Source organism: Herpailurus yagouaroundi, unplaced genomic scaffold (genome assembly GCF_014898765.1).
Source record: "Herpailurus yagouaroundi ecotype Mexico unplaced genomic scaffold, PumYag 162, whole genome shotgun sequence".
Classification (NCBI taxonomy): domain Eukaryota; kingdom Metazoa; phylum Chordata; class Mammalia; order Carnivora; family Felidae; genus Herpailurus; species Herpailurus yagouaroundi.
The window spans coordinates 13,420,587-13,448,127 of NW_024412403.1; the positions used below are offsets into that span (position 1 = coordinate 13,420,587).

General features: G+C 38.1%; 1 protein-coding gene across 3 annotated transcripts in view; it reads left to right on the forward strand.

The window, feature by feature from the left end:
• Positions 1-41: 41 nt before the first annotated feature.
• SCAF4 (SR-related CTD associated factor 4) overlaps positions 42-27,541 on the forward strand; it is a 65,263-nt gene continuing 37,763 nt past the window's right edge. For all 3 annotated transcript variants that reach the window (XM_040484067.1, XM_040484069.1, XM_040484068.1), the window contains exons 1-4: positions 42-525; positions 23,480-23,563; positions 24,728-24,772; positions 26,514-26,675. In XM_040484067.1, coding sequence (XP_040340001.1) covers positions 496-525; positions 23,480-23,563; positions 24,728-24,772; positions 26,514-26,675 — 321 coding nt within the window. In that variant the 5' untranslated portion in view covers positions 42-495. The remainder of the gene's footprint in view (positions 526-23,479; positions 23,564-24,727; positions 24,773-26,513; positions 26,676-27,541) is intronic.

Here is a 27,541-nt window from a genome sequence, read left to right on the forward strand (position 1 = left end):
CCGAGGCGGGGCGGGGCGGGGCGGGAGCCGGGCACAGGAAGCGCTGGGAGGCCCGAGCCATCCCAGGGTGCCCCGCGCGGCGTGGACTCGGGCCGCTGCCGCCATCCCGCTGGCGAGAGGGAGAGAGAGGCCCGCCCGCTCGCCGGTCGGGCCAGTGTGGGCCAGTGCGTGAGGGCGCGGGGGGCCGTGTCAGCGAGACGCAGAGCGCAGCCGCCACCACCAAACGGACATGTTGGAGCCCAGCGCCGCCGCCGCCGCCTCCTTTTCCTTATCCTCCGAACGGGACTGAGAGGGGGCCCGCCACCCTCCGCCTCTGTCGCCCGCCCCGCCGCCTCGGCCGCAGCCTCTTCCTGCCCGGCCTCTGGCTCCGCCGCTCGTCGCCCCCCCCACCCCCCCCCCGCCCCTCAGGCCCGGCCGGTTCCCCGGCCCCGCTCCGCCGCGGCGCGAGGTCTATGTGACCGGCGGGCCCGGAGCAGCCGCCGCCGCAGCGCGAACATGGACGCCGTCAACGCCTTCAACCAGGAGGTGAGGAGTGCTCGGGGCGCGGGGGTGCCGGGCCTGCCGCGGGAGCCGGGACTCCGTTTCTCCCGCCGCCGGAGGTTTAAAGCTGTGGTCGGGGTGGGGACGCTTCCTGCCCGGGTTCCGGGGCGGCGGGGCCTGCGCGGAGAGGCCTGCGGCCCGGGAGAGGTCGCGGCGGCCACGGGAACCGACCCCACACCCCTCCCCCATCGCCCACCCCCGGGCAGCGACCTCGGGTTGCCCCCCTCGCCCCTTCCGGCCTCCCCCAGCCCGCGTCGGCGCTGGTGCCTCCAACTTCGCTCTCTTTCAGGTCCCGGCGCTCTCGCTTTCTGCTCCCAGCCCGTTACTGGCTTCGCAGTGCCGGGCGTCCGCAAGGGGCTAAGAAAGAAGCGCGGGCGGGCGTGTGGGGTTGGGGGCGGGGGAGCGGGAGCATCTGCCGGTCGCCGGGCTGGCGGAGCGGCGGCCTCCGCTCTCCTGTTGCTCGGGCCCCGGCCCGGCGGCGACTGGACTCTGATCCCGGGTCGAGGAGGAGTCGGAGAGGGTGTTCATCCCCCCTCTCTCAAGATTCACACACTTGGGAATTGGGGTCCCCAAATGAAGAGGGGTGGCTCCTGATTTCGAGTGGTGAACACAATCCTTGTAATGGGCTCTTTGGCCCCAACGTGACACCTAAAAAGTTGAATGGGAGAGTACTTGCCCCGCCTTAGTCCGGTAGAAAGCCGGCTTTGGCCTCTAGTCTCCCACCCTCGCAGTCCGGTCGAGGTAGTTAATCCTCGGCTCCCTTCTAGGGGAACATTTACATGTGAAAACCTCCCAAAACCGGGAACAAAGCTGCCTGCCGCCTTAAAGCTCTATAGTTTTATCTCCAGCCGTTCCAGGTGCTGTTTTTGGAGCGTAGAGTCCACACACCCTCTTCATCAAAATCGGTTTGGGGGGAGGGGACTTGACCATTGATAATTTAAAATACAATTACCGAATGGAAACTGTTGTCTTGTGTTGAGTTGGATTATTTTCCTTTTCCAAACACTAAAGAGGAACCCAACATTGAAAAAGTCAGATGGAGTACTGTAGCTCTAGATGTCTTGATATATTGAAAACTCGATGCATCTCACGATAAGATTTTGTAATTTCACTTGTAACAGAATTAAGGTGCGATAACTTTTCTTCTAGATTTGCAGTGCGGTAATATGCGACCCTCCAGTAACACTGCAGTTAGGACCTTTCATTGCCTTGCAGATTATCCTCTAGATGATTTGTCTTCAACTGTTGGGTACAAAAAATGTCTTAACTGTAGTGGCAACTGCTGTTGGACAGTGTGATGATTTTCAAAATAACGAAATAATATTTCCTAATATTTGATGGCTAGAGAATTTGTGATACTACTCCAAAGATTTCAGGTTTGGAAGTTGACTTGGTTTCCTGAAGGCAAAATTCACTGAAATGTTGACTCCAGTAGGGCAGAGAGTCTGTATTCTTTCCTCCTCCCCTCACCATAGGAGGCAAATACTTGTTGAATGCATGAGGATTTGTATAAATGGTACAACAGTTTTTTAAAGATTGTAAATATTTATTTCCTCAGATAAAATCTTATGGACTCTTTTTAATGAAAAGGGGGATTTTTTTAGAGTATTCTTAAGTTCGGAAGTACTTAATTGTGAGTTAGGCATTATGGCAGTTGACATTGAGCACATTAATAAGCAAAATATCTTACGTTAGTTCTGGAAAAGTGTGATTAGTTTTTACTTTGAAAAACCAAAATTAGGTATGATACTGCCTTTTCGAAAAAGGGAAATGGTATTTTAACCTTTTTAAAATACACAAAATGAGAATTTTCCTATCTTGGTACATTTTTCAGCTCAATTTTTATTTCCATTCCTAGTCTTCATGAACTGCAAATTACATTATGTTAGGTGTGTGTTGCCAATTCCATCTTTCTTCTGAAGAAACTTCCTTCTGGAGAAATTAGTCTGATTTTAAAATCCATCGTCTTGCGCCTGCCTGTTTGATTTGTAGTGCTTCTCAGTTTTTTCTCCCCATTCATGAAATGTTATTGGTTAGTTCCCTGTAATTTCAAATCTCCCCAATCTTACCTTAATTTTACAAACTTTCGAGTGCGTGCTCAGCTACAAAAGCTGTGTCCTAAATACTGTGGCACTACCAAGGATCTCTGTCCCCTAGGAGCCTAATGTAATAGAGAACACAAGACTTTGGCAAATAACTTTAATATGTGATAGAACAGCTTCTTTGGGGCTCTTTAAAAGTACTGTGGGATGGCAAGTGAAATCTTGGGAAGAAAAGGTTGATGTCAGTTTCAGAATTTCAGAAGGTGTAGGAAGTAGTGATTGAGGGACAACAGTGCTCAGGAATAAGTGAACAGTATAATAGTTTGGTTCCAGAGGCTACGGGAAAGTAAAGATGGTTAAGTAATTTGGTGCCTGACAAGTTTCATGTCCTTCTAATGTATTTGAATTCCATTTTGGGGCTGTGGATAAACTGAAGATTTTAAGTAGTGTGATACAATCAAGAAAACTGCTTGATTTGTAGTGTATGTTATAAAGGCAGATATCTGAGGAAGATTGACATTTTCAGAACTAAGGTCGAATTAAGTAGAGTTTGGCATGGAGAGCAGGAAAAGGATATGGGCCAGAGGAATCCATGGACCTTGCCATCTCGTAGGCTTATAAGCACCTTTTGCCCCCAACATTCTAGGTGCTGGGAGAGTGGTGATGCTACTAACGCAAGTCAAGCAATCATCAAAAGCATACTTAGTGGAGGGGGAAATATGTTTGGTTTTTGAACAGGTTGGGTTTGAGATTGAGTGGAAAAGTCATGTGGAAATTTCTGGCAAGCAGTTGGGCATGTAGGACTCAAACTTGGAAGCAACCAATGAATAGAGGGAGACATCTGGAAGTCACTCTCAGATGTGCCCTGGAGGAAATTGAGAGGGGAGAGAAAAGAATTAATATTTAATAAGCATCTCTGGCATATCAGGCATTTTATATATACATATCTAACTTAATATTCCCACAGCTTTGCACAGACATCCATTTATAGATGAGGAAACTGATTTTCAAATAAGTTAAATAATAACTGGCCCAAGGGCATACTGTTAGCTAATGGCAGAGCTGGGATTTGAGTGCACATCTTCTCATCATAATTGCTGCCTACAGATAATATGTATAATACCAGGGGAGAGGTTACAGGTTAAGACTTAAGAAAAAAGCAACTAAAATTTGAGAGTAATGGGATCGGAAGCTTAAGGTTGAATGGTGATGGAGATAAGGAAACAAATGTAGTCTTTTAGAATTTTGGTTATGAGGGATTTAAGGACATGAAGGGAAAGAGCAATTAACAGTATAGAAGGCACTGGTGCTGGGCCATTTGTATGCTGGGCCATTTGTATGCTCATATATAGCATATATGAGGTTTTAGCCTTAGTAAGTGACATTCAGGCCCTGGTCTCTTAGATGCTAGTATAAGCTTGAGCATGTTGGGAGAGTGGAAGTGTAGAGAAGCATAGTTTAAAGCAACATGAGGGCTTGCTTAGAACAAAATTGTGGATAAAAGGAAGGGTACAGATCACAGGTAAAAGAGGTCAGTATCTCTGATACAGGAAGGAAGATAAAAGATGAAGTTACTAAAGACACCCACTAAACAGGACTTTTATGGTGAGACACTTTGTAGGGGTTGTAAAAAAGGTAAGTGAAAAAAGTGAGTGGCCAATTATAGCTGGTACTTCATTGTTTTCTGCTATGCTTATATACTCCTTAATGTGAAGAGTTTGGTATGTTGTAAGTTTGTTGAATGAATAAGAGTTATGGATTGGATTTTTTAAATCTATTGATTACATTTTAGCCTTTAACCAATCTTGTCTAATTCCAAAAGAGTAGATCTCCTCACACTTTTTTTTTTTTTGGCAGCATCTATGATTTTGAGACTTTTAATTAAAGTATTAAAAAGTGCAGAGAAGATATAGCAGTAAGAATGGACAGTTGTAAATATTAATGTTATAAGTGTTGTGGGTTTTTTTGTTTTTTGTTTTTGAGAGAGAGTGTGTGTGCACATGTGCCTGCGGAGCCAGCCTGGGGAAGGGGCGGAGGGAGAGAGAGATCTTAAGCAGGCTCCATGCTCAGCACGGAGCCCGAGCCCGATGCAGGGCTTAGTCCCACGACCCTGGAATCATGACCTGAGCTGAAATCATGGGTCAGATGCTCAACTGACTGAGCCACCCAGGAGCCCTAATAGGTGGTTTTAATTTAAATTTTAAAATATTAAAAGTTAAAGCCCTTTCCTCCTCCAGAGGCAATCAAAGTGAATTTAATATCAATCTCTGGTACATAAGCAATATGTAATATTCTGTGTTTTGATATGCCTGAGTGGTATATTGTACATATTTGTGTTTTTCCTTAAACTTTACTAATATTATATATTAAGATTTCATTTTAACTGCTGGGGGGGATGCTGTCATTTGAATAAACCGTATTTTATTTATCTAGTTCCCCAGTTGATGAACATTCAAGTTGTTTCTCATTGCTGGCAGTGAACTTTTTTTTTTTTTTTTTTTAATGTTTATTTATTTCTGAGACAGAGCATTAATGGGGACGGGCAGAGAGAGAGGGAGACACAGAATCGGAAACAGGCTCCAGGCTCTGAGCTGTCAGTGCAGAGCCCGATGCGGGGCTCGAACTCACAGACTGCGAGATCGTGACCCGGGCTGAAGTCGGACGTCAACCGACTGAGCCACCCAGGCGCCCCATGACAGTGAACTTTCTTTAACATGTCTTCATATATAAGAGTTTCTCTGGGGCAGCTATTCTCAAACTTTGCATTTTGACTTCTTTCGCTCTTAAAAGGTAAGGACCACAGAGAACTCTTATATTTGTGGATGATATATATATTTTGGAGGTATTTACCATTTTAGATATTTAATCTGAAAAATGCATTTATTAAATATAACAAATCATTAGATGTTAACAAAAATAACATTTTTAATGAAAAATAACATTTCTGAAACAAAAGTGAGAAGAGTGACATTGTTTTACATTTTTGCAAATCTCATTTAAACTTTGGTTTTTAAACCTGGGTTCTCATATGTACTTCTTTAGAAGTTCAATCTCTTGCAATTACACACGTCAGGGTAGCCTCTAGAAAACTTTTGTGGTACACTTGTGAGAAAATGAATGAAAGGGGCAAGAAATGTCTTAGTATTAAAATGAAACCAGTTTTTACCTCATTGACCACTGAAAGGAACTCAGACCCCCAGGGATCCTCAGATTATTTTTAGAGAACTACAGCCCTGAGATACTGAGATACTGAAGTGGTATGCATATAATGATATGTTGGGAATTCAGGAAGAAAATATGAGAACTTTAACATTCATTTTTATCTTTAAGATCAGATAAATTAAGCTTTATGAATACTTTATGAATTTATGTTGGTACACTTATTCACTGGGCTGTCTAGAACTACCATGTTATCCTGAAGAGTTGAGTTCTACATCTCAGTGGGGAACTTGTCGCTCCTTCCTTTTCCCACTGGAAAGTTTTGTGTATGGAGTATTGTACCTATTAATTATTAGGTGCGTTTGTCTTCCCAGAATTTATGTATGTATGTATGTATGTATGTATGTATTTTTTAATGTTTATTTAAAACATTAGAGAGGGAGACACAGAATCCAAAGCAGGTTCCAGGCTCTGAGCTGTCAACACAGAGTCCGACGTGGGGCTTGTCCGCACGAACCGCGACGACATGACCTGGGCTGAAGTCGGTCGCTTAACTGACTGAGCCACCCAGGCACCCCAGAATTTATTTATTAAAATTTTTTTTTGATGTTTATTTTTGAGAGAGAGAGTGGGAATGGGGGAGGGGCAGAGAGAGAGGGAGACACAGAATTCAAAGCAGGCTCCAGGCTCTGAGCTGTGAGCACAGAGCCTGACGTGGGGTTGGAGCTCAAACCCACAAACCGCGAGATGTGACCTGAGGCAAAGTTGGATGCTTAACCTGCTGAGCCACTCAGGTGCCTCTGTCTTCCGGAGTTTAAATCATATGATAAAGATACCTTGTTGTTGTTATCATTTTAACCCGTAATATTAGTCGTTAGTTGTTTTTGATCATTCCTTTCTTCTTGGAGAGTTTTATCTAAGGCAGTGGACAAAGAGTTGACACAAGATTCTTACTGTGTGGAAGAGATACAGAGAACCAGGGCAATAGTTGAAGTAAAACTGGAGGTTTCTCTTCCCTCATTTGACCATGTTATGCTATTACCACACGAGTTTTAGATATTAAAGTTATCATTGTATTCTTCTGCTCTTTCTTGACCCTCAGTGAGTTGCTTATCTCCAACAACAGTAAAAATCCGGCCTTATAGTGCGTGGAGGGAAGCTGGCTTTTCGGAGCTTTCTGTTGCAGCATTTATCACTGATGTTCTTGTTGAAAATATCCCCTGCCCTAAAAGTCTAGAATTTTGCTTAGTATTTTGTTTCATTAAAAATGACATGGACACATGATTAAGGAACTGAATCAGAGAGAACTTGGAATGATGGAAAAGTTGACTTATAAGTCTTGTGAAACCAAATTCCTGACAGAAAGTTGACAAAATGGTAGTTGGTATTTGGCAGGGGTGGGGAAATGTTTTTTTTACCAGATACAAATTGTAGGTGGTTCTCTGCCATGGAGCACAAGTGAATATACTTTACTTCAGCATTCCAGGTAATGTTTCTATAGATATCTGCGCACACTGAAATCTCATTTTAAATATACCTTGATAACATGGTAGGAACAAAGTTGTTACATAAACAATGAACCTTTAATATTATTCATAACATTTGTTGAGATAATATGCTGGATTTATTTTTTTTTAGCCCACCTCACAAGCATACAACTTTAATGAGCTAAAAACAAGCTATGCTATGTTGTCAGGTATATAGAATAAGCAGCTTACCTATTACCAGTTCAAATTTTTGGTAACATTGGTTGATTAATATTCTATTTTGATGGAACAGGAAAAGGGAGAATTTGGTATTGGTTAGGCTTGTGTTAGACTAGGCCTTAAAAATATCTTGAAAGGTTAAACTTGGGAGGGGCGGTGCGTGGGTGGCTCAGTAGGTTAAGCGTCTGACTCTTGATCTTGGGTCAGGTCATGATCTCACAGTTCCTGAGATCTCACAGTTCATGAGTTTGAGCCCTACATTGGATCGGGCTCTGCGCTGATGGCATCGAGCCTGGTTAGGATTCTGTCTTTCCTCTCTGCCCCTGGCCCACTGTGTGCAAATGCAGGTGCACGCTCTCTCTCTCTCTCTCTCTCTCTCTCTCAAAATAAATAAACTTAGAAAAAGAAAGCTTAGATTTGAAGAGACATGTTTGCATTTTTGCTAATACTACATGTAATTAAAAGTGCACTGTCGACTTTTTTTTTGAGAACTATTAAGATTTCACAAACAATACTATAATTTATTATATCTTGGTCACCTTCGTCCTGTTAAATATTTTCATGGTTTATTGATTACATTTCATTGCTTTATAGCTAGAGCTCCTTATTGGTGATTGTGAAGGCATAGAAAAATATAGAAACTTTGATATTCCAGTGAAGCACATTGTGCAGGTTAGTAGTGAAGTCAGCAAGAAATCTACTGTAACGCTGGAGTGAAGTTAGGAATTAGAAGCTAAGGGGCACTTGAGTGGCTCAGTCAGCTCAGTGGCTGACTCTTGGTTTTGGCTCAGGTCATGATCTTACGGTTTGTGAGTTCAAGCCTTCATTGGGCTCTGTGCTGACAGTGTGGAGCCTGCTTGGGATTCTCTGTCTTCCTCTCTCTGCTGCTTCTGCACTTTCTCTCTCTCTCTCTCAAAATAAATATTCCAAAAAAAAAAAAAAGGGTTAGATGCCATGGTTTTTTGTTTTTGAAAAAGAGCGAACATGTGGGGGGGAGGAGCAGAGGGAAAGGGGGAGAGAGAATCTTAAGTAGTCTCCATGAGATCATGACCTGTGTCGAAATCAAGAACCCAGATGCTTAACTCACTGAGCCATCCAGGCACCCCCATGCTAAGGTTGTGATGGAGTTGGGCATCAGGGCTGGGGAGATGGCAGGGCTCAGTGAAAAGTAGAGAGCCATACAAGTTCCGCTCGGAGTTATCATTTGTTGGATATCATTGTTTGTTATCATTGTTTGGATAATTGGTGAATTTGGTATAAATCCATGTGGGTCAGTAATCCTAGTTGGAAGAAACTATAGAACAATGGCATGCCTTGCTTATTTGCCACCAAAGCACAATTTTTCTTTCTTTTTAATATAGACCTTTTCTACAACAGAATTACTTCATGCAGAAGTAATCATGAGATTGGCCAAAAAAAGAAACTTGAACTTTATGCCAGTTGCAAATAAATGTTATAGTGGAAAAAAGGAGTTAATATTTTTAAATTGCATCAGCACTTTTTTTGGGAAAAAGTAGAAAAACTTACCTATTTACTGGTCTGTCATAATATTGACTTTCTATTATATTCCAGTTTGCTTTCAAGCCTTATTTCTGCGTATTTGCCAATGATTGTCAAGGTGATCTTCACATATTTGTGTTCAGTAAACAGTTATAGCCAGATTCATCAATCTTACCTTCACCCATAATTGAATGAAGAACACTTTTTATTGGTTTTAATTACGAAAAGTTGTACATAAAGCAGCACACATACACTGGTTAGGGAGTCTTAAACATAAGTCACTTTTGGTACAAATTTAGAAAAAAACCCACTTCACAATACATTCTAGAAATCACAGTAGTACCCATGTCTTTTTTCAGCATTGATTGTAATGACTTTGAAATGTCTCCTCAGTCAAAAAAATTTTTTCACTAAAATATTTCCACCAAAAAATTCAGTATAGATTTCTATTAGTTAAACATTCTTCAAATTAGGTGTAAATGTCTGCTTCCTTATATTTTGTTGCATAATAATGACCTCTATGATTTTTGTTCATGGATCTTCAAGCTTTATGTACCATTATACCTTTGTTCAGGACCTATCCTGGCAATTAGTAAATATTTATACCAGAAAAAAAGATTTCAAGAAAGAATTGCACTCAGCTATCTTATTTTGAATGTAACTCTTTAATCTTTAAACACACACTCATATATAGGAACCACAGGATTGGAGAAACAAACTGAGCCTGAGCATAAGCTATACGAAATTTCTTTGTAGTGACTCTCCAAATGTGAATTCACAGTTGTGGTGAATCTGCATGTTTTGGGCACTGACCACATAACTGGAGGGTTTCCTAATAAATTTCCACTAAGAATAGATTGCTTATTAAAAGAAATGTAATAAAAATGTACAGATTTGATGCTTCTATATTGTTAAAACTCAACAGTAACCACAGCAGTAGATTTAAACTTAAGCATCTCAGTCAACAACTTATTTTAGGGGAAGAAATATTCTGTCCCTGATGTTATGTAGAATTGCCAGTGTTTAGTAATGGTAAAATGATTTCAGTCAGTTTTTGTATTTAGAGGCTTTAGAGACAATTCACCCACTATTGGTTGCCCTGTATTGGTTTCTCCCATTGTCCTGCTGTTACCTGAAAGACCAATAGTTGACCACCTCTATATAAAGTCTTCTTCTGCAAAATTTTTCATATATCTTTTTTCATTTTATCATGAGTATTCCACTTTATTTCCTCCTTTTGTCAGAGCTGAGTTTTAGCTGAAGTGGAATTCTAAGACCCTGCTGAAAGAAAGTCTATAATGGGAAAATTTACAGCAATATACCTTTTAAGCCTTGAGGAAACATAAAATACTCTCTAAACTTTAATGGCCATGTATCACCTCGTTCACCTTAATTAAGAGATGCTGAATGGTAAATCACTTTGGAAAGGACAGCCAACTTTGGGGTTCATTGGAGATATGTTTGAATCTTCATAAAGGCCTTTATTATTGTTTAATGTCAAAAATAGGCATGGGGTGCCTGGGTGACTCAGTTTGTCTGACTTCGGCTCAGGTCATGAGTTCGAGCCCCGCGTCTGTGCTGATAGCTCAGAGCCTGGAGCCTGCTTCGAATCTGTGTCTCCCTCTCTTTCTGCCCCCCCCCCATTAATAAATATTTAAAAAAATTTTTTAAATAGGCAAACTCATAGAGATAGTAGATTAAAATTCGTTGGTGGTGGGGAGGAATGAATATGGAGTTTTTTGGAGGGGATTAAAGTACTCAAACAAAATAGGGCTAATGGTTGCCCAACTCTGGAATATAGTAAAAACCACTGAATTGTATACTTTATTTTTTTTTAATTTTTTTTTTTAATGTTTATTTATTTTTGAGACAGAGAGAGACAGAGCATGAACGGGGGAGGGTCAGAGAGAGGGAGACACAGAATCCGAAACAGGCTCCAGGCTCCAAGCTGTCAGCACAGAGCCTGACGTGGGGCTCGAACTCACAGACTGCGAGATCATGACCTGAGCCGAAGTCGGACGCTTAACTGACTGAGCCACCCAGGCGCCCCAGAATTGTATACTTTAAAGGAGTGAGCTTTATAGTATATGAATCATGTCTCAGACCTGTTTTAAAAAATAGAAAAATGTTAGTTTTTAACCCATTTTCATTGTTTTGTTGCTTGATCTGATTTTTTCTCAATTGAAAACAATATTTTTTAGCTGCTGAGTGCCTCTGTAAATTATTTTGTTGATCTTGAATCCTAAGTTTGTTTTATAAGATATGTTTAGTTTTTACATGCTCTTTTAAGAAGTTACCCAGTAGGAACAGTTCACAGGAAGGACAGGAAATGATTCCTGCATTTGCCCATTAACTACCAGCCAGATGTCAGCTAATGGGTTAGGAGTTGTATATGGGTATCTTTGCATTCTTTCCATTTTAAACGTAAGGAAACTGAAGAGATGGTGTGAATTGACCACGGTCACACCGTATAGAATGGCAATTCTGAGATCTGACGGAGTACTGTAAGTACCCATCTGAGCTCAGTCCATAGTCCCAGCTGGCTACTCTGAAGGCTTTTGAGCAGCTAATTTTTGTCTACTGGAGTGTTTATGAGGGGAGAGGGCTCGCTAAACAGCTTTTGTACATTTGAAGCATGGTAGTGAGTGTACTATAATGTATACTTTTGGAAGGATTTGTAAAAATTTAAGAATAATGAAGTTTGGTAAGTTTTTAAGTCATCCATAGATGATCCATGTTTAAAATTTAAGATATGCTTTTAGACATGTATATTTCTTTTACTAATTTATAATCACTATTTAAATTTTAAATTGGTTTGGGGATTTTTTAAATGCTAACATTTTTAATTTTAGTCCCATGCTTGTGCATAAATCTAGTCATGACAACTTTGTGGAAATAACTGATTATAAATAAAATATATAAAGTATGGGTAATTTTTATTTTTTCTTCTAATCAAATGATTTTATATCCAGGAACCAAGTTTTATTTCTTCTATTGAAGTCTAGGAGGAAATACTTAATTCACAAAAATGTTTTCTGGCCAATTTTGGGAGGGAAGACATAAAGTTCACTAGTGAGGCACAGTAAAAGTAATTTTGAAATCTGGCATTGGTGCTAGTAAAATAGAGCAGTGCCATGGATAAAATATTTGCCATTTCCCAAAATTGCCACCTGGCTGTTTCTTGGTCAAGTGAAAAGGAAGAAGTGGAGGATTGATTGCAGTTCAGTGAACCAAAATGTAAGTAAGGACTAAAAAAAAAATGACCTGTTGTCCTAAGCTGGAACTGAATGGGTAAAATAAAAGCCCTGCTAAAGAGAGGCAGCTTTGGTTGTAAAGTGAAAAGTTTGAGTGGCTGGTTGGCTGGCTGGCCAGCCAACCAACTTAAAACTTAAAAGTTTGAGTGAAAGGTGGACCCTTGGAAATTGTAGGAGAGTTAGTCTTAAACGAAGAATAATAAATTAGGGCATATTGTATAGAATAAGTTGTCAGAAATTAACTGCTTAGAAAATCTGTTCTGCCAGCAGGAAATATTAACAAATAGGGGTGGGTGATAGAATTAAAAAGTGGGGAATAAAACATATGAAGTTTAAACTGTTTGCTATATGCTGTTTTCTTAATTCACATAGAAATATAAGTAGTTAAATCAAAAGTGGTTTTGTATTTAATGTTAACAGTTTTCATTTGCACTTACATGTGTATTTTGTAGTGCATTTCTCTAAATTCTGGAACTAGGAGAAAAGCTGGAGTGTTTGTAGGAGGATGTAGGATGTAGTAAGATAAAGCAATGTAGGAAAAGTATGAAAATTTTTTTTAACTTGAGAATACTTTGTGCAGCATTGTTACTTGTAAAAATATCTGGATAGGAATCATGAGAAATCTGAAGAGTGAATTTTATAGAGAAATCAGTGGAACTATTTTGTAGTGTTTAAGTCAAATGAAAGACTGCTCAGTAGGAACAGGGAATAGTTTCTTTTTCCTGACTCTTTGTTTTAAAAAGCCTTGTAGGGGCGCCTGGGTGGCTCAGTCGGTCGGTTAAGTGTCCGACTTTGGCTCAGGTCATGATCTCACTGGTTCATGAGTTCAAGCCCCGCGTTGGGCTCTTTGCTGACAGCTCAGAGCCTGGAGCCTGCTTTGGATTGTGTCTCCCTCTTGCTGTCTACCCCTCCCCTACCTGCGGTCTGTCTGTCCGTCTGTCTCTCTCTCTCTCAAAAATAAATAAAACATTAAAAAAAAAAATAAAGCCTTGTAAGTTTGCTCCATCTTAAGAATATTTCATATTAATGCCAGACTGTCTTGTCTGTATACTTTCCTCTAAGCAAGTGGAAAATTGGTTAATCATTTGGGTTTCAAAGGACTTTTGACTTTATAGAAAGTAAATACAATTTGCTTGGCAGTGAAGTGTATGTCAGTAATTAAAGAGATACTTTCTTTAATGTTTGTTTATTTTTGAGAGAGACAGAGACAGAATGCGAGTGGGTTGGTGCAGAGAGAGACACAATGTGAAGCAGGCTCCAGGCTCCGAGCTGTCAGCACAGAGCCTGACACGGGGCTCGAACTCACGAGCTGTGAGATCATGACCTGAGCGAAGTCGGACACTCAACCGACTGAGCCACCAAGGCACCCCAAAGGGATACTTTGTTTAATGCACAAAGGTCAACAAAGTCTATACTAAAGACAGTGATTTCTTAAATTTGGGTTTTGTATCCACAAGGTATCCCTTATTATAAAGATTTAAAGGAACAAATTTAAAATTGATTTTTAAATATTTTAATAATTTTGAAAAATTTTATTAAAGATTTACAAGCCATTGACTTGGATATAAGTGTTAATTTCAAAGACAAGGTTTAAGTAATGAATAAGCTGTATCTGATAATCATGGTTCTATTTATTTACTTATATTTATAATCAAAAGTTGAGAAACTTTGTTTCATACAAAGTTTTTCATTTTTAAGTCAATGGGTTTGAGTATTTCAATTTTAATATTAATACAAGTATATAAGTTTAGGAAATAAAAGAAAATATCCCACTGAATACCATTAATATTTTTTCTAATTTTCAAATCATGGAAGATTTGAGTGCAAATGATTATTGTTTTAGATAAACTTCTAGAAGTGGAATTCTTAGTTTAAAAGATACTGACATTTTTTAGTTCTTGGTACATAGGTTTAAATTTCCTTCTGGAATTAAAGCTCACCAATTAGGTCTCATCAGCAGAGGGCAGTGCCGCCTTTGCTTGATGCTGATCTCCCTTTGTGCCAGTTAGATAATTGAAGAATTGTGTCTGTTTGTTTTACTTTGTACTTCTTTGATTATTGGTAAGGTTGAACTTTTTTTCTGTATTTATTAATCAGCTGTTGGGGTTTTCTTTGTTAATTGAGTTACTTTCCTGTACGTATTTTTCAATTTCACCATCTTGTACGTGTTCTGCTTTCAGGTAGAATGGCATAGTTGGCAGAATGGCATTGTTTAATGTGTGGTGGTTTTGCAACCCTCTGTACCTCCCAACTCCTCCCCCATCATGTTGAATTGCCCAGTATTTTTTTTTTTTAAGTTTATTTATTTGCTTTTGAGAGAGAGAAAGAGCAGGAGAGGGGGAGAGAGAGAATCCCAAGTGAGCTCCACATTGTCAGCACGGAGCCTGATATGGGGCTCAGACCCACAAACTGTGAGATCATGACCTGAGCCAAAACCAAGAGTCAGATAATTAATCCACTGAGCCACCCAAGTGCCCCTGAATTACCCAGTATTACGAAAGTATTAGTTCCAACAAACATTTGGCAAAGTGTATATAAAGGCATAAAGTGAAATGCCAAGTAAAAAGGAACTGTAAACTATCCCTTTCCTAATTGTTCCAGCAGTAAGAATTTTTTTTTTACAGAGTTATCTTCAGGCTGTAATTAGATAGACAAAGCATCTTTGCAGAAAAGAGGATTTTAAAGTTTTTTTTTTTTTACTAATTATCTTCTGTTAGGAAATTTGATGTGTACTTCTGTAAAGTGTTTATATGTTACTAATAAACATTCAAGTTATGTTGGAGTTAACTTGATTTGGTTGAAGCTCATGTGTCTGATACATTGAGTTGAATGAAGAGGAAGAAAGACTAGAATTAAATGCTTTGATATCTGCATCTATCAGGAGGAAGATTTGAATACTAGCCTGTAAGTGTACGTGTTTCCTTTTGGAAGCATTCATATTTTTCTTTAAAGTTTGTAGTTAAGTATTAATAACAGGAGCTTAAGGCAAAATTTGTCATCTTGGAGGTGATAATAGGAAGGAAGGAATACTACATGTATGATCGATATAATTCATTATAAAATAAATGTTAGGAAAGCAAATATTTTAAAGTTTAGGGGAGAAAAGGTAGTGGTAAGTATGCCATTGAATGATTCCTAAAGAAAACATTGAGGGATTTAAGGTTAGAAGAATTACTTAGACTAGAATGATCTTCTGATTCTTTTACTGCTTTGACAGATCTTTTTAAAAAAATAGGAAAAGGCATATTCCAGAAATTGTAGACTCAATGCCAGTAACTTTCATCTGTGATGGTTGTTAGTTTGTTTTATGAACAACTAGAAATTTCTAGTCTAGGAGTCAGAACAGATTCACTAACAATTCAGAGCAGAATACATTAATCTTTTTTCTTTTGTGAAGTGTGTTTTGTGTAGTGAGGACTGTAAACCAAATATTTCAGAAAGATATTTGTCATGATTTCATTATGAATAAATTAGAAAAATATAGACAGGATGGAGTGTTAAATGAATTTTAGCTGACTGGCAGTGTCCAGGGAATATCAGGGTCATCCCACAAGTAGGTCCTGTTCATATTTTTAAAAACATTGAGTTGGAGGAAGGCATATAAAGCATGCTAATGAAATTTACGAGCTGATTGGAGTAGCTACTACATCAAGTGGCAGAAAATTATTTCCAGATGGCCTGAGTAGATTGAAAGGACTGTCTGAAACCAACATAAAGTCAACATGAAGATCTAGTTTTGAGAGAGATTCCATTGGAAACAGTTTGAGGGTTTTGGTTGATTATAGATGTGAGTTAATGGATTAAGCACTGCTGTTTTTGGAGACCATAAATAAGCCCCCCCCCCCCTGCAGAATCCTGGAACCTGTTAATATGTTACCTTACAAGAGACTTTGAAGATTTGATTAGGTTAAGAATATTAATTAGGATGGGTGAATTATCCTGAATTATCTAGATGAGCCCAATGTAATCCCAAGGGTCCTTACACAAAAGAGGGAGGAGAATCAGAAAGTGATGTGACAACAAACACAGAGGTCAGGGAGGATGGAAGAAGATGCCACCCCGTTGTCTTTGAAGATGGAGGAGGAGACCGTAAGCCAAAGGAGTCTACGTAGGCACCCTGTAGAAGCTGGAAAAGCCAAGGAATAGATACTGCCCTAGAGCCTCCAGAAGGAATGTAGCCCTGCTATCACCTCAATTCAGACTAGAGATTCTGACCTCCAAAACTGCAAGATGCATTCGTGTTGCTTTTATGCTACTAAGTTTGTGGTAATGTGTTTTTGCAGAAATAGGAAACTAAGAAAATACACTAGATTCCATTAACACAGTAATATATCTGGACAATGTCCATTTGGTGGTATCATACTTAAAAGAAATTAGCCAGGGGGCACCTGGGTGGCTCAGTCGGTTAAGCATGCAACTCTTGATTGCAGCTCAGGTCATGATCCCAGGGTCGTGAGACCTCGCTGAACCTGCTTGGGATTCTCTTCTTCCTCTCTCGGCCCCTCCCCTGTGTGCTTGCTCACTCGCTTGCTCGCTCGCTCGCTCTTGCTTGCCCTCAAAATAAATATTAAAAAAAAAAAAGAGCCAGAATAGATCAAGAAATACCATTTAATAGTTGAAGAAGATAGGTGGAAGGGAAGTCGGTTTAGTTACCTTCGAATATTTTATCATGAGAGAGATAAATATTGTGCAGAATTGGAACAGGAGAGGGAAGGTATCAGAAGGGAGATTCAGGGTTAGTTCACAGGAGGCTTTTGTAACCACTGGAGCTGATTAGTTATGAGTTATTAAGCCTTATGTCACTAGGCGGGAACTGCAGATGTACTATAAAAGTGGTTCTAAATTCGGTGTGAGTACTGGATTAGATACTAAGGTGCTATACAGCTTTAAGAGTCTTTGATACTACCGTACCATCACTACAGAGAAGTTTTCTTTAAACGCAATCGTAGATGCAAAGATTCTCAGACATTGTATAGCTTTATTTAGTGAGCTACTTATGTGTCAGTTACTAGGTTGAGATGTCTGTATGTTATCTCATTTAATCCTAACAGCCTTATAAGATGTAATGTATACTATTAATCCCCCTTTTCATGTTTAAAATTCCTTGAAGTTTAAAGAAGTTAACTAAATTTGTCAAAGTTTATACTGTTAGTGAATAGCAGAGTATCTTGTTACTTTGCCTCAAACTGAATTCTACAGGTGTCACAGGCCAAATATTCTTATTGTTTACCTTCTCCTGAAACTATTCTTCATTGAAATAAGAGTTTTTGATGAATGATTCTTAATAATTTGTAGACTACTTTGTCTGTCAGGCATGTTGCAAGACTATATTCACATTTATATTTTTTATAGTCATTTAGCTAGTGACAGGGCAAAAAGCCAAACTCAGTCTGTTGTTGGCACGTATTTTTTTCCAACTGATGCCTTCCAAGGGGGTCTTGTACCTTTATCGGCCTACTGCTTCTGCTATTTTATATTAGAGAATTGCATGGTTTCCTCTGGCTGCTTTGACATAGTTGTTTTCATTGACAGATTACATTAATTGTGAATATAGGCTGTAATAGTAGGGAGAGTGCTGCTCCTAGGAATATTTATTGAGCACCTGTCCTGTTGCAGGTGATAACACTAGTCATTCCATGTGCAAGAACTAATTCAGTTCTCACTGAAACCTCTGAAGTAGATAACCACCATGTCGTTTTTACATAGGAGGACACTGTGATCTACAGAGGTTACGTAATCTGCCCAGAATTGTGTTACATGGCTGGACCCAGAATCAAAACCAGGTCTTTCTGACTCTTTCCAGAATACCACAACGTCTGATTTTTTTCTTTTTCACTAGTAGTTTGTTGGAGTTATACTGAATTTTATGGTTCTCAGGCTTTTATATACAGCCAATAGATTTTTTTTCTTGAGGCTTGTTGGCTGAGACTGGATGTTGGTCAGAAATAACTAGAGCCTGAATTATCTCTACCCTTGTTTCTACTCTGAATATACTGCATATTCTGAACTTGATTGAAAAATATGAAATTTTTTTTTCTAACTTGATGATGCTGTTTTCCTGCAGTTTGTAAGAAATGTGTTTGTGGTTTAAGGAATCTTTATTATTGAAAGGTTACAGCAGTTAGTTTGGGCTGTATTTTCCTCATTTGGAAACAAAATAATTTTTCTCTGAGTCCTTGCCTTTCACATTTTTTGACTGTCACTCCCGTGGTACGACTTGAAATTTTACGTAGAGTCAGGTGTTTGGGCACACACAAAACTAAGAAGTTTCACCAAATAGTACTTACCTTTGCTGTGCATAATGCTATTGTATTTTTTACTCTGTTCCACTAAAAAAGTTGTGTCACATCCATTGTTTATATTTTTATTCTAATGTACTTCAACCCACACTTTGAAAAACACTACTTTGGACTATCTCCAGGATTGTTTTCTCCTTTCAACCAAATTATATGTGGTGGTAATAATAGGTGACATCTATTTGTATTTACTTTGTGCTAGGTGCTGCATTAAGTGCTTTTTAAATGTGTTGTTTGTGTTAAACTTCTCTAAATGTAGAGGCTATTATTTTCATTTTACAGATGAAGGAACAACTTCTTATAGCAAGTGGTGGAGCCAGGATTTCCCAGACAGTTGATTATTGATCTTATGTTCTGATCATTACTTAAACAGAAATTTATTGTTTTTAAAAATTCATTCAGTAAGTATAATCTGAGTCTTAGGTCAGCACAAGTTTGTGTGCTTCTGAGAGATTCCTCAGCCAACATTCAGTTAACTCTTTCTTTTCTAAGATTATTCAATTTCAGCTTCGCTCTAGATCCAGTTAAGGACAGTACATTGCCTCTTATTGCTTGTCTGGGCACATCCCTTTATCTCTAGGTCACTTTTTTTTTGTTACTAAAAAATTTTTGAGTCCAACTCCTCGTAACAATTATATTTTTGTCTACTTTCTCATTTGGGTCTCCATGCATGCATGTGTGTATATGTATATATTTTTAGTCATACAGTGTTTATCATCTTTAATATTTGTGTATTGTTCATTCCACTGGGGTAATGTATTATAGTATTAATTAAATAATTTGCTTATTCTTAGGTAGTTATTGGAAAGAACTTGAGCTTTGGGCAGTGGTAGACCACAGATTGAATTTACCACTTAATTAGCTTTATGACTTCTAGCTATTCTTGAACTTTTGTGCCTCAGTGTTCTCATCTGTAAAATGGAACTACAATATTTAACTGTCATAAAGGCTATTGGTGTTTCTATTTAAATACATAGTGACGGGGCGCCTGGGTGGAGCAGTCGGTTAAGCGTCCGACTTCAGCCAGGTCATGATCTCGCGGTCCGTGAGTTCGAGCCCCGCGTCGGGCTCTGGGCTGATGGCTCGGAGCCTGGAGCCTGTTTCCGGTTCTGTGTCTCCCTCTCTCTCTGCCCCTCCCCCGTTCATGCTCTGTCTCTCTCTGTCCCAAAAATAAATAAACGTTGAAAAAAAAAAATTAAAAAAAAAAATAAATACATAGTGCCAGTGTTCATAGTTACAGTAAAGTCTATCGATTTCAGCATAATTTCTGAGTCTCTTTTTCCAATGAAGGCATTGATCTGGATACTAGGGACCTTTTTGCTTTGCAAAAGTAGAGACTGAAAGGGGTGTCTGGGTGGCTCAGTTGGTTAAGTGTCCAACTTCAGCTCAGGTCATGATCTCACAGTTGTGAGTTCAAGCCTCACATTAGTCTGTTTGCTGTCAACACAGACTTTGCCTCAGATCCTCTGTGCCCCTCTCTTTCTGCCCCTCCCCTCCTTGTGCTCTGTCTCAAAAAAAAAAAAAAAAAGGTAGACTGATGGATAAATTTGTGCTTTGAAGAAGTCAGTAAAATATTGCTAACATTCACTGAGCTTTTAAAAGGTAATTTTTAAATCTCCAGTTTTGAAACTTCTATATCTGCCTGTAGTGTTTTTCTTCATAAATTATATAAATACAGATGTACAGCTTTAAGGTTTAAGAAAGGCATTTGTAAAGGAAAGAGCATCTAAAAAGAAACTTAAATGTTATAGAAGGATTACAGTGCTCACAAATAAGAGATATTTAAGGGTGGTCATCTGTAAAGCACTGAAACAGGGCTCTGCCTCCTCTGTGTACGAGACACTTAGTTTGCTATTTCTGAGCTCTCAGAGATTCATTACATTAGTGAAAAATGATCCAAAACTGCATTTCTGCCTCCTCACCTGCCACTTTACCGGTTGGACTTTGAAATCACTTTCAGAAACATATCTGTTCAGCCACCTCATAGTCAAACTGAACAAGGTTTGGTTTGCACCTCTTAATACCATTTGACCATGCCAAATGCCTTTAATTTTTGGCGTTTGTCCTGGTGTTCATTTTTGCAACCCCTTTCTCTGTACCACACAGGAATTTTTGGTATACCTTAGCTTATATGTTCTTGGTTGTTTTCTTAACTACAAATTTCTCCTCACCCATACTCATGGCTTTGATTCTGTGACTTTCCAGTTTCTAGCCTGGATCTTTTGTGTTCCAGATCCGTATTCTCATGTCTGCCTGAATTTCAGTAGGCATCCGGAATTTAAATTCAATGTGTTTCATCATTACTCGTGAGTCAAAACAATGCATATAGACAGGCATAAATGCGTGTTTGATATTTTGTCTGTGTTCCCCATCATAGTTAATGATGTGGTATGTATTTAATCAATAAGCAGCATTTTATTAAGGGTATGAGTATGCTATTGGGAATTGTGAGCTATGAAATCTATAAATTTTAGTTCACACCCATTCCCTGGGCATCATCCAAAACAGATGTAACCCTTTTGAGTATCATCTCAAAACAGGTATAAGAGAATCTGTTAGTTGTTAATGTGAAACTAAATAAATTTATGTACCGCTAAACTTAAATCTTCCTTGTACATAGTAGTTCACAAATGTTGGTTCCCTCCTCTTCCCAAGTCATCTTTTCTTCCTGAAATGTATTAACATAATACCTTTTTCACTGTCTCTTAGATAATGGATAGCACTTGAGGTTCTCTTGCTGGTCTTTTGCTTGAATGGTTATACTACTTTATGATATAGTCTGTATTTTAATTTTTTTTAACAAGTTATAATTTAAATATAGATTATGGAGCATTTTATCAAAAGGTACGCTGATCTGTCTTGTGTGCTTTGTTGGCTGAGTTTTTTTCTATGGCAAGTTGCTTACTGCTGAAATAAGAAGTGCTATTCAGTACATTAAATGAATATTAGCTTTGGCTCAGGCTTCATGAAAATATGATTCTCCAAGCTTTTAATTACCAGAGAAGTAGTTTTCACTGTTCTTTCTTAAGATCCATATATAAACTTTTTTGCGTTCCTTTTCTTTGCTTTAAGGTACAGAGAAGGAAATAGAACAACAGTAATAATAGATTGTCTTAATTCTTCGTAAGTTTTTAAACTCATAAATGGTCAGAATATATCCTTTATAAATGCATGCTATGTATTTCATTTTTAAAATTTTTAGAATTTTACATTCACGTTTTTAGAACTTTTTTTAATGTTTTATTTTTGAGAGATGGGTGTGCAAGTGGGGGAGGGGCAGAGAAAGATGGAGATTGAGGATCTGAAGTGGCTCTGGGCTGACAGCCTAGAGCCCAGTGCAGGGCTGAGATCATGACCTGACCCAGAGTCAGACACTTAACAGACTGAACCACCCAGGTGCCCTACATTTTTAGAATTTGCATTTAAGTTGTCATACTTTAAATTATCTTTTATTTTTTTTTAATTTCTCATTAGTTTATATAATCTCAAAGATTACTGTCTCCTTTCTAATTGTTTTCTGTTAGTGAGCATTGTTCTCAAGGATAATTTTTATTACATTGGTAAATAATAAAGAATCATGACCTTATTTAGAGAACCACTTTTTTGAAAACAAAATTCCTTTCTTTTTTTTTTTTTAAAATTTTTTTTTTTCAACGTTTATTTATTTTTGGGACAGAGAGAGACAGAGCATGAACGGGGGAGGGGCAGAGAGAGAGGAAGACACAGAATCGGAAACAGGCTCCAGGCTCTGAGCCATCAGCCTAGAGCCTGACGCGGGGCTCGAACTCACGGACCACGAGATCGTGACCTGGCTGAAGTCGGATGCTTAACCGACTGCGCCACCCAGGCGCCCCCAAAATTCCTTTCTTAATGTCTTTGTATTTCTCCTATTTTCTGTATCTTAATACTGCTTATGGAAAAATTCTTTCTCTGCTTAAACCAGAGTTTTAAGTCTTAAGTCTGGTTCTTGTATTGATTGTATCTGTCATTCCATACCTTTTCTAATATTACTGTTACCTGTAGTCCCTTTGTGTCTGTAGTTTTGAAAAGCTGTGAAAATTCTCTGAATTTTTAGGATACCCTACCAGGTAGGAGTGTTTACCGTATGAAGAGAGACTTTGTCCTTTAGGTTAGCTTCTTAGTGGTCTAGTAAAGGTCTGTGTCTTTAGAGTTTCCATATTTGAAATATCAACATTATTTAGATGAAAATGGAAGGAAATATGATTCATATAAATCCCTGAAACTTACTTCAAAATATGTTTTTAGAAGTCCTAAGTGAGTGTTTTGCCCAGAAGAAGAATTTAAGAAGCTAGATATAAGCTTCTTCATGTCAGGGTTTTGTCTTTATAACCCTCTATGGGCTCTCATTATGTCTTGGTTCGATTTAAACTTTGGGGGGAAGGAGTATATACATGGGTGGTTAAATCTCATGGGGAGCACCTGATTGTTGGATTTACTGTCATGGGATTTGTTCAGTATGGTGCCATTTATGGTGCCATTCCTGACTAATCCAAGAAATTGTGAATTCCAGGATTTTAAATGTCTTGCCTGATTTAATGAATCTTTCTCCAAATGAACCTTAGAATTATTTAAAGTTCTCTAAAATCTCAGTAAGGTTTGCATTAAATATTGAGTCAGATTATAGCTTTCAGTCCAAGAACATGGTATGTTTCTGTTCAAATCATTTTTGAGTTCTTCAGCAAAACTTTGCAATTATTTTAGTTACAGATTTTGTGAATTTCTTAATTTTTTTTTTCTTCTTTGCTAATGTTTAATATTGTTTCCCCCACTGTATTTTCTTAGTGGTGATGCAGGTTATATAGAAAAGTGCTTGGATTTTCTTTACTAGCTAAAATCTTAAACTTAGTTTCAAAAGTTTGTTATTCTTTTAGTTAATAAATTACAGTGTCTTTGTAGAGCTGGGAATTGACTTCTAACTTTACCTTTAATTTTTAAATTATTTTCGTTTTTTTTTTTTTAAGCTCTTTTCACTTATGGATATGAAACCTCCCATCTCTCGAGCCAAGATGATTCTTATCACTAAAGCTGCTATTAAAGCCATTAAGGTAAGAGTAAAAATATTTAATTTGAAAAATTTTTTTGGAAATTTTGAAAATATTGTTAAACATGAGAATTCAACCTGTTAGTTTAGGCCTGAATCAGAGAGCAGTAACTAGCTTTTGCTGAAGGTGTATGATAATAAAGTACAGTGTATTTGTGTTGTAACATTATTTCAAAACCCGCTTTTTTCCTTTTGTTGTTCTGTAGTATCTCCCCTTTATATTGTTTCAAGCTTTGTTGAAGTATAATTGACAAATAAAATCGAATATATTTAAGAATAGAATTGGACAGAACAGAACATGATGGTTTGGGGCTCCTGGGTGGCTCAGTTGGTTCAGCACTTGACTCTTGATTTTGGCTTGGGTCATGATCTCACATTTGTGAGATCGAGCCCTGCGTCAGGCTCTGCGCTGAGTGATTTTTTTGGGATTCTCTCCCTTTCTCTCAAAATTGTTTAACATTAAAAAGAAAAGAGGAACATGATAGTTTGATACATACATACATTATGAAATGATTAACAGTCAAGCTAATTAGCACATCCGTTGCCTCACATAGTTGCCTGTGTATGTGTGTGAGAGAGAGAGAGAGAGAGAGAGAGAGACTGACTCAGAAAGTTGAATTAACTGAAATGGAGAGTAGAATCAAAGGTGTTTCTATTATTTTATTACACTGTTCTTATCCCTCATAAAGTTGCTTGATACACTGCTTTATTAAGGCTTACTGATTAAAAATCTAAGAAAAGGAACTTCTTTTCCAAGGGAGGGGGGTGTAGTTTCTGTGTTATTATTTATTTCATGTTTGTTTATATATTTGGAAAGAGAATGTGTGAGTAGGGGAGGGGCAGAGAGAGACCCAAATAGGCTCTCCCTTATCAGTGCAGAGTCAGACAAGGAGCTTAATCCCACTAACCATGAGATGATGACCTGGGCCTAAATCCAGAGTCAGACAGTCAGCTGACTGAGCCAGCCAGGCACCCTAGTAGTTTCTGTTTTACTTAATTTCTTTCTGATTTATATTCACTTGTTGAGTAAGGATTATTTCTCATGGTTCACTCACTATTGAGAATTATTCAGATTTTGCAAATTTTAAGGTTTCAAGTATTTTCTAACTATATTACTGAAAATGTGGAAATATGTAAACTATAGTAATTTTCTTCTAATTCTTTTCAGCTTTATAAGCATGTAGTTCAAATAGTAGAAAAGTTCATCAAAAAGGTAACTATTCATTTCATTATTACCTCATTTTAGTTATCAGTATTTGTAATTTACTTTTTTCATTGTAATCTGGATGCTTGCTTTTAAACCCACTCTACAAAAAAAGTTGTCACTAGGCTTGAGTTTGTTTTTAAACAAAACAAAAACAAATTTATAGCAGTACTGTTGACTGAGCCCTGAGTGTGAGGTAGGTACTCAGCCAGTCTTTTGTACTGTGCTGGATGCTTCCCTGACATTCCTCCCCTGCTGTTTGCCCTGTCTACTTTGTTGACATTTAACTAATCCTGGAGTATTTCAAATGAAATCACTTTGTAAAGTTTTTCTTTCTAATTTTTTTCTGCTTCTGTCATAATTAAATCATTTTTCAGTTTCACAGTTGTATCTGGTTTTATAACCATGTGATTAGCACACATCTGTCTCACCAGAGGACTGAGAACGGATACTTAAACCTCTCTGTCTTCTTCCCCAACCTGGAGCTGTGTCGTGTGGTATATACTAATAAATGTGTGTGGCATTGTCTTTGATCCATGGCCTTTGAATACTAGCTAAGAGATGAGAATTAGAGTCCCAGTAGACCAAAAAAATGGCCAGTAGAAGTTTTTATAGTAGCACATCAAAGTGTAAATAAGTAAAAGAGAAAAAAATTAAAATTACCTGCATGCCACCACCCCAAATGACTTTGATATTTATATCTGGATCTACTCATTTTTTAATTGTGTACATGTACATTCATAAAAGGGAAAATGGTGACATTGATAACCTGTTTTTCCCCACTAAATTTATCATAAACATCTGTAGAGTATTCCATCACATGATCGTTTCCAAAGTTTATCCAGCTGGTTCTGTGTTGTTAGACGTTTCACTTCAGTGGCTGTCCTTAAAGAGAAAATTAGATGCATCTTAATTGTTTTCCTTATGGTAAATTTCTAGACGTAGAATGGTTAGATCAAATAAGGCTTTGCTTTTATTGTTTTTTTGTTTTTTTTTTTTAATTTTTTTTTTCAGCGTTTATTTATTTTTTGGGACAGAGAGAAACAGAGCATGAACGGGGGAGGGGCAGAGAGAGAGGGAGACACAGAATCGGAAGCAGGCTCCAGGCTCTGAGCCGTCAGCCCAGAGCCTGACGCGGGGCTCGAACTCCCTGACCGCGAGATCGTGACCTGGCTGAAGTCGGACGCTTACCCGACTGCGCCACCCAGGCGCCCCTTGCTTTTATTGTTAAATCATCTTCCAGAAAGATTGTACCACCAGAAATGTATATAAATGTCTCTTTTCTTGTTGATTTGATAAGACACAAATGGTATCTCCTTTTAGCTTTTGTTTTTGCTGGTACTTTGCTTTAGTAGAATTAAAATTGATGCTATTAAAATTATCTTTTTAATAATTTCAAAAGGCAAAAATTATTTTTTAATCAGGATAAGTTGGAGTAGGAGGTATAATAAGTGGATTTCTATGGAAGTGGCTTAGGGATTGGTAAAGTAATGTTGATTCCAGGAAATTGTGGGGAGATAGAAGGATCAGAGGGCAATGTAAATTATTGGGGATTTGAAGTATCAAGATAATTGATTGTTCTGTATGGATCTGTGAACTTTGACAATCTAGCCAATAAGAGCTAAATATTCAGGCACTTTCTAGATAGAAACACTCATTGGATATATAGAATTCTATAAAAGGGAGATAAATGCGTGTCAAATTGTGATTTTGCTTTTCTTGTATTGACTTTATATTTTTACCTTTGTAGTGTAAACCAGAGTACAAGGTTCCAGGATTATATGTAATTGACTCAATTGTGCGACAGTCTCGTCATCAGTTTGGAACTGATAAGGATGTTTTTGGGCCAAGATTCTCTAAAAACATAACTGCCACATTCCAATATTTATATCTTTGTCCATCTGAAGATAAGGTATAGTAAAAATCATTTTTACATTAAAACTTGTATTGTTATTTCTATATTTATTTGAATCTGTTTATATTATGTATTTGAAATGTACTGTACTATTAGAATTACGTGGTGCTCTCTGAACTTGAAACAAAATCCAGTGTTTTCTGTTGTGGTCATCTCATGTTTAATTTCTTGTGAAGTTCTTCAGGAATGTTGTACTGTTGAAAAAGGAGCACCATCTTACTTTAAAGAAGACATTGTTGGAAAGATTTACTTGTAGTTGAGTGATAAATTCTACAGTGGAGGAAGGCAGTACTCCTCTCATATTGTTGCTTATTGCAGAAGAAAGGGACCAATAATTGATGGCTTTCTCCTGCCTGTAGAGATGCTAGAGCATAAATGGTATTCATTAGCAATCAGACTACAGTATTTAATTCCTTGTATTTATAGCTGATTTTACTATGTACCGTTGAAAGGTAGAAAAACTTTACAGACATTTATAGCAGAACTCCCAGTAGGTGGGAGAAATACACTGCTAAATCTACTCAGAATAATGAAGAATGAGGACATTTACAGTAAATAGTATATAAATTTGAGTGTTGTAGATATTGTATTTATGTTCTTGGAGGAGTATTCTTATGGGATAAGTATACAGGAGAAAAGATCATATCTTGAGTAGGACATAAGAGTTACTCCCATGAATAACACATCTCTGGCTCTCCATATTTATTGCTCCATAAGATTACTTACCTATCAGTTACAGATCAGTTTCGTAAATATTTTAACTGTTATAATTATCCTGAAGAAATCCTTCTTCACTTCATTTACTTTCCTCAGATAACTTTTTTTTGTCGGTGATGGCATTTTTTTGTAATCATAAATGAAAT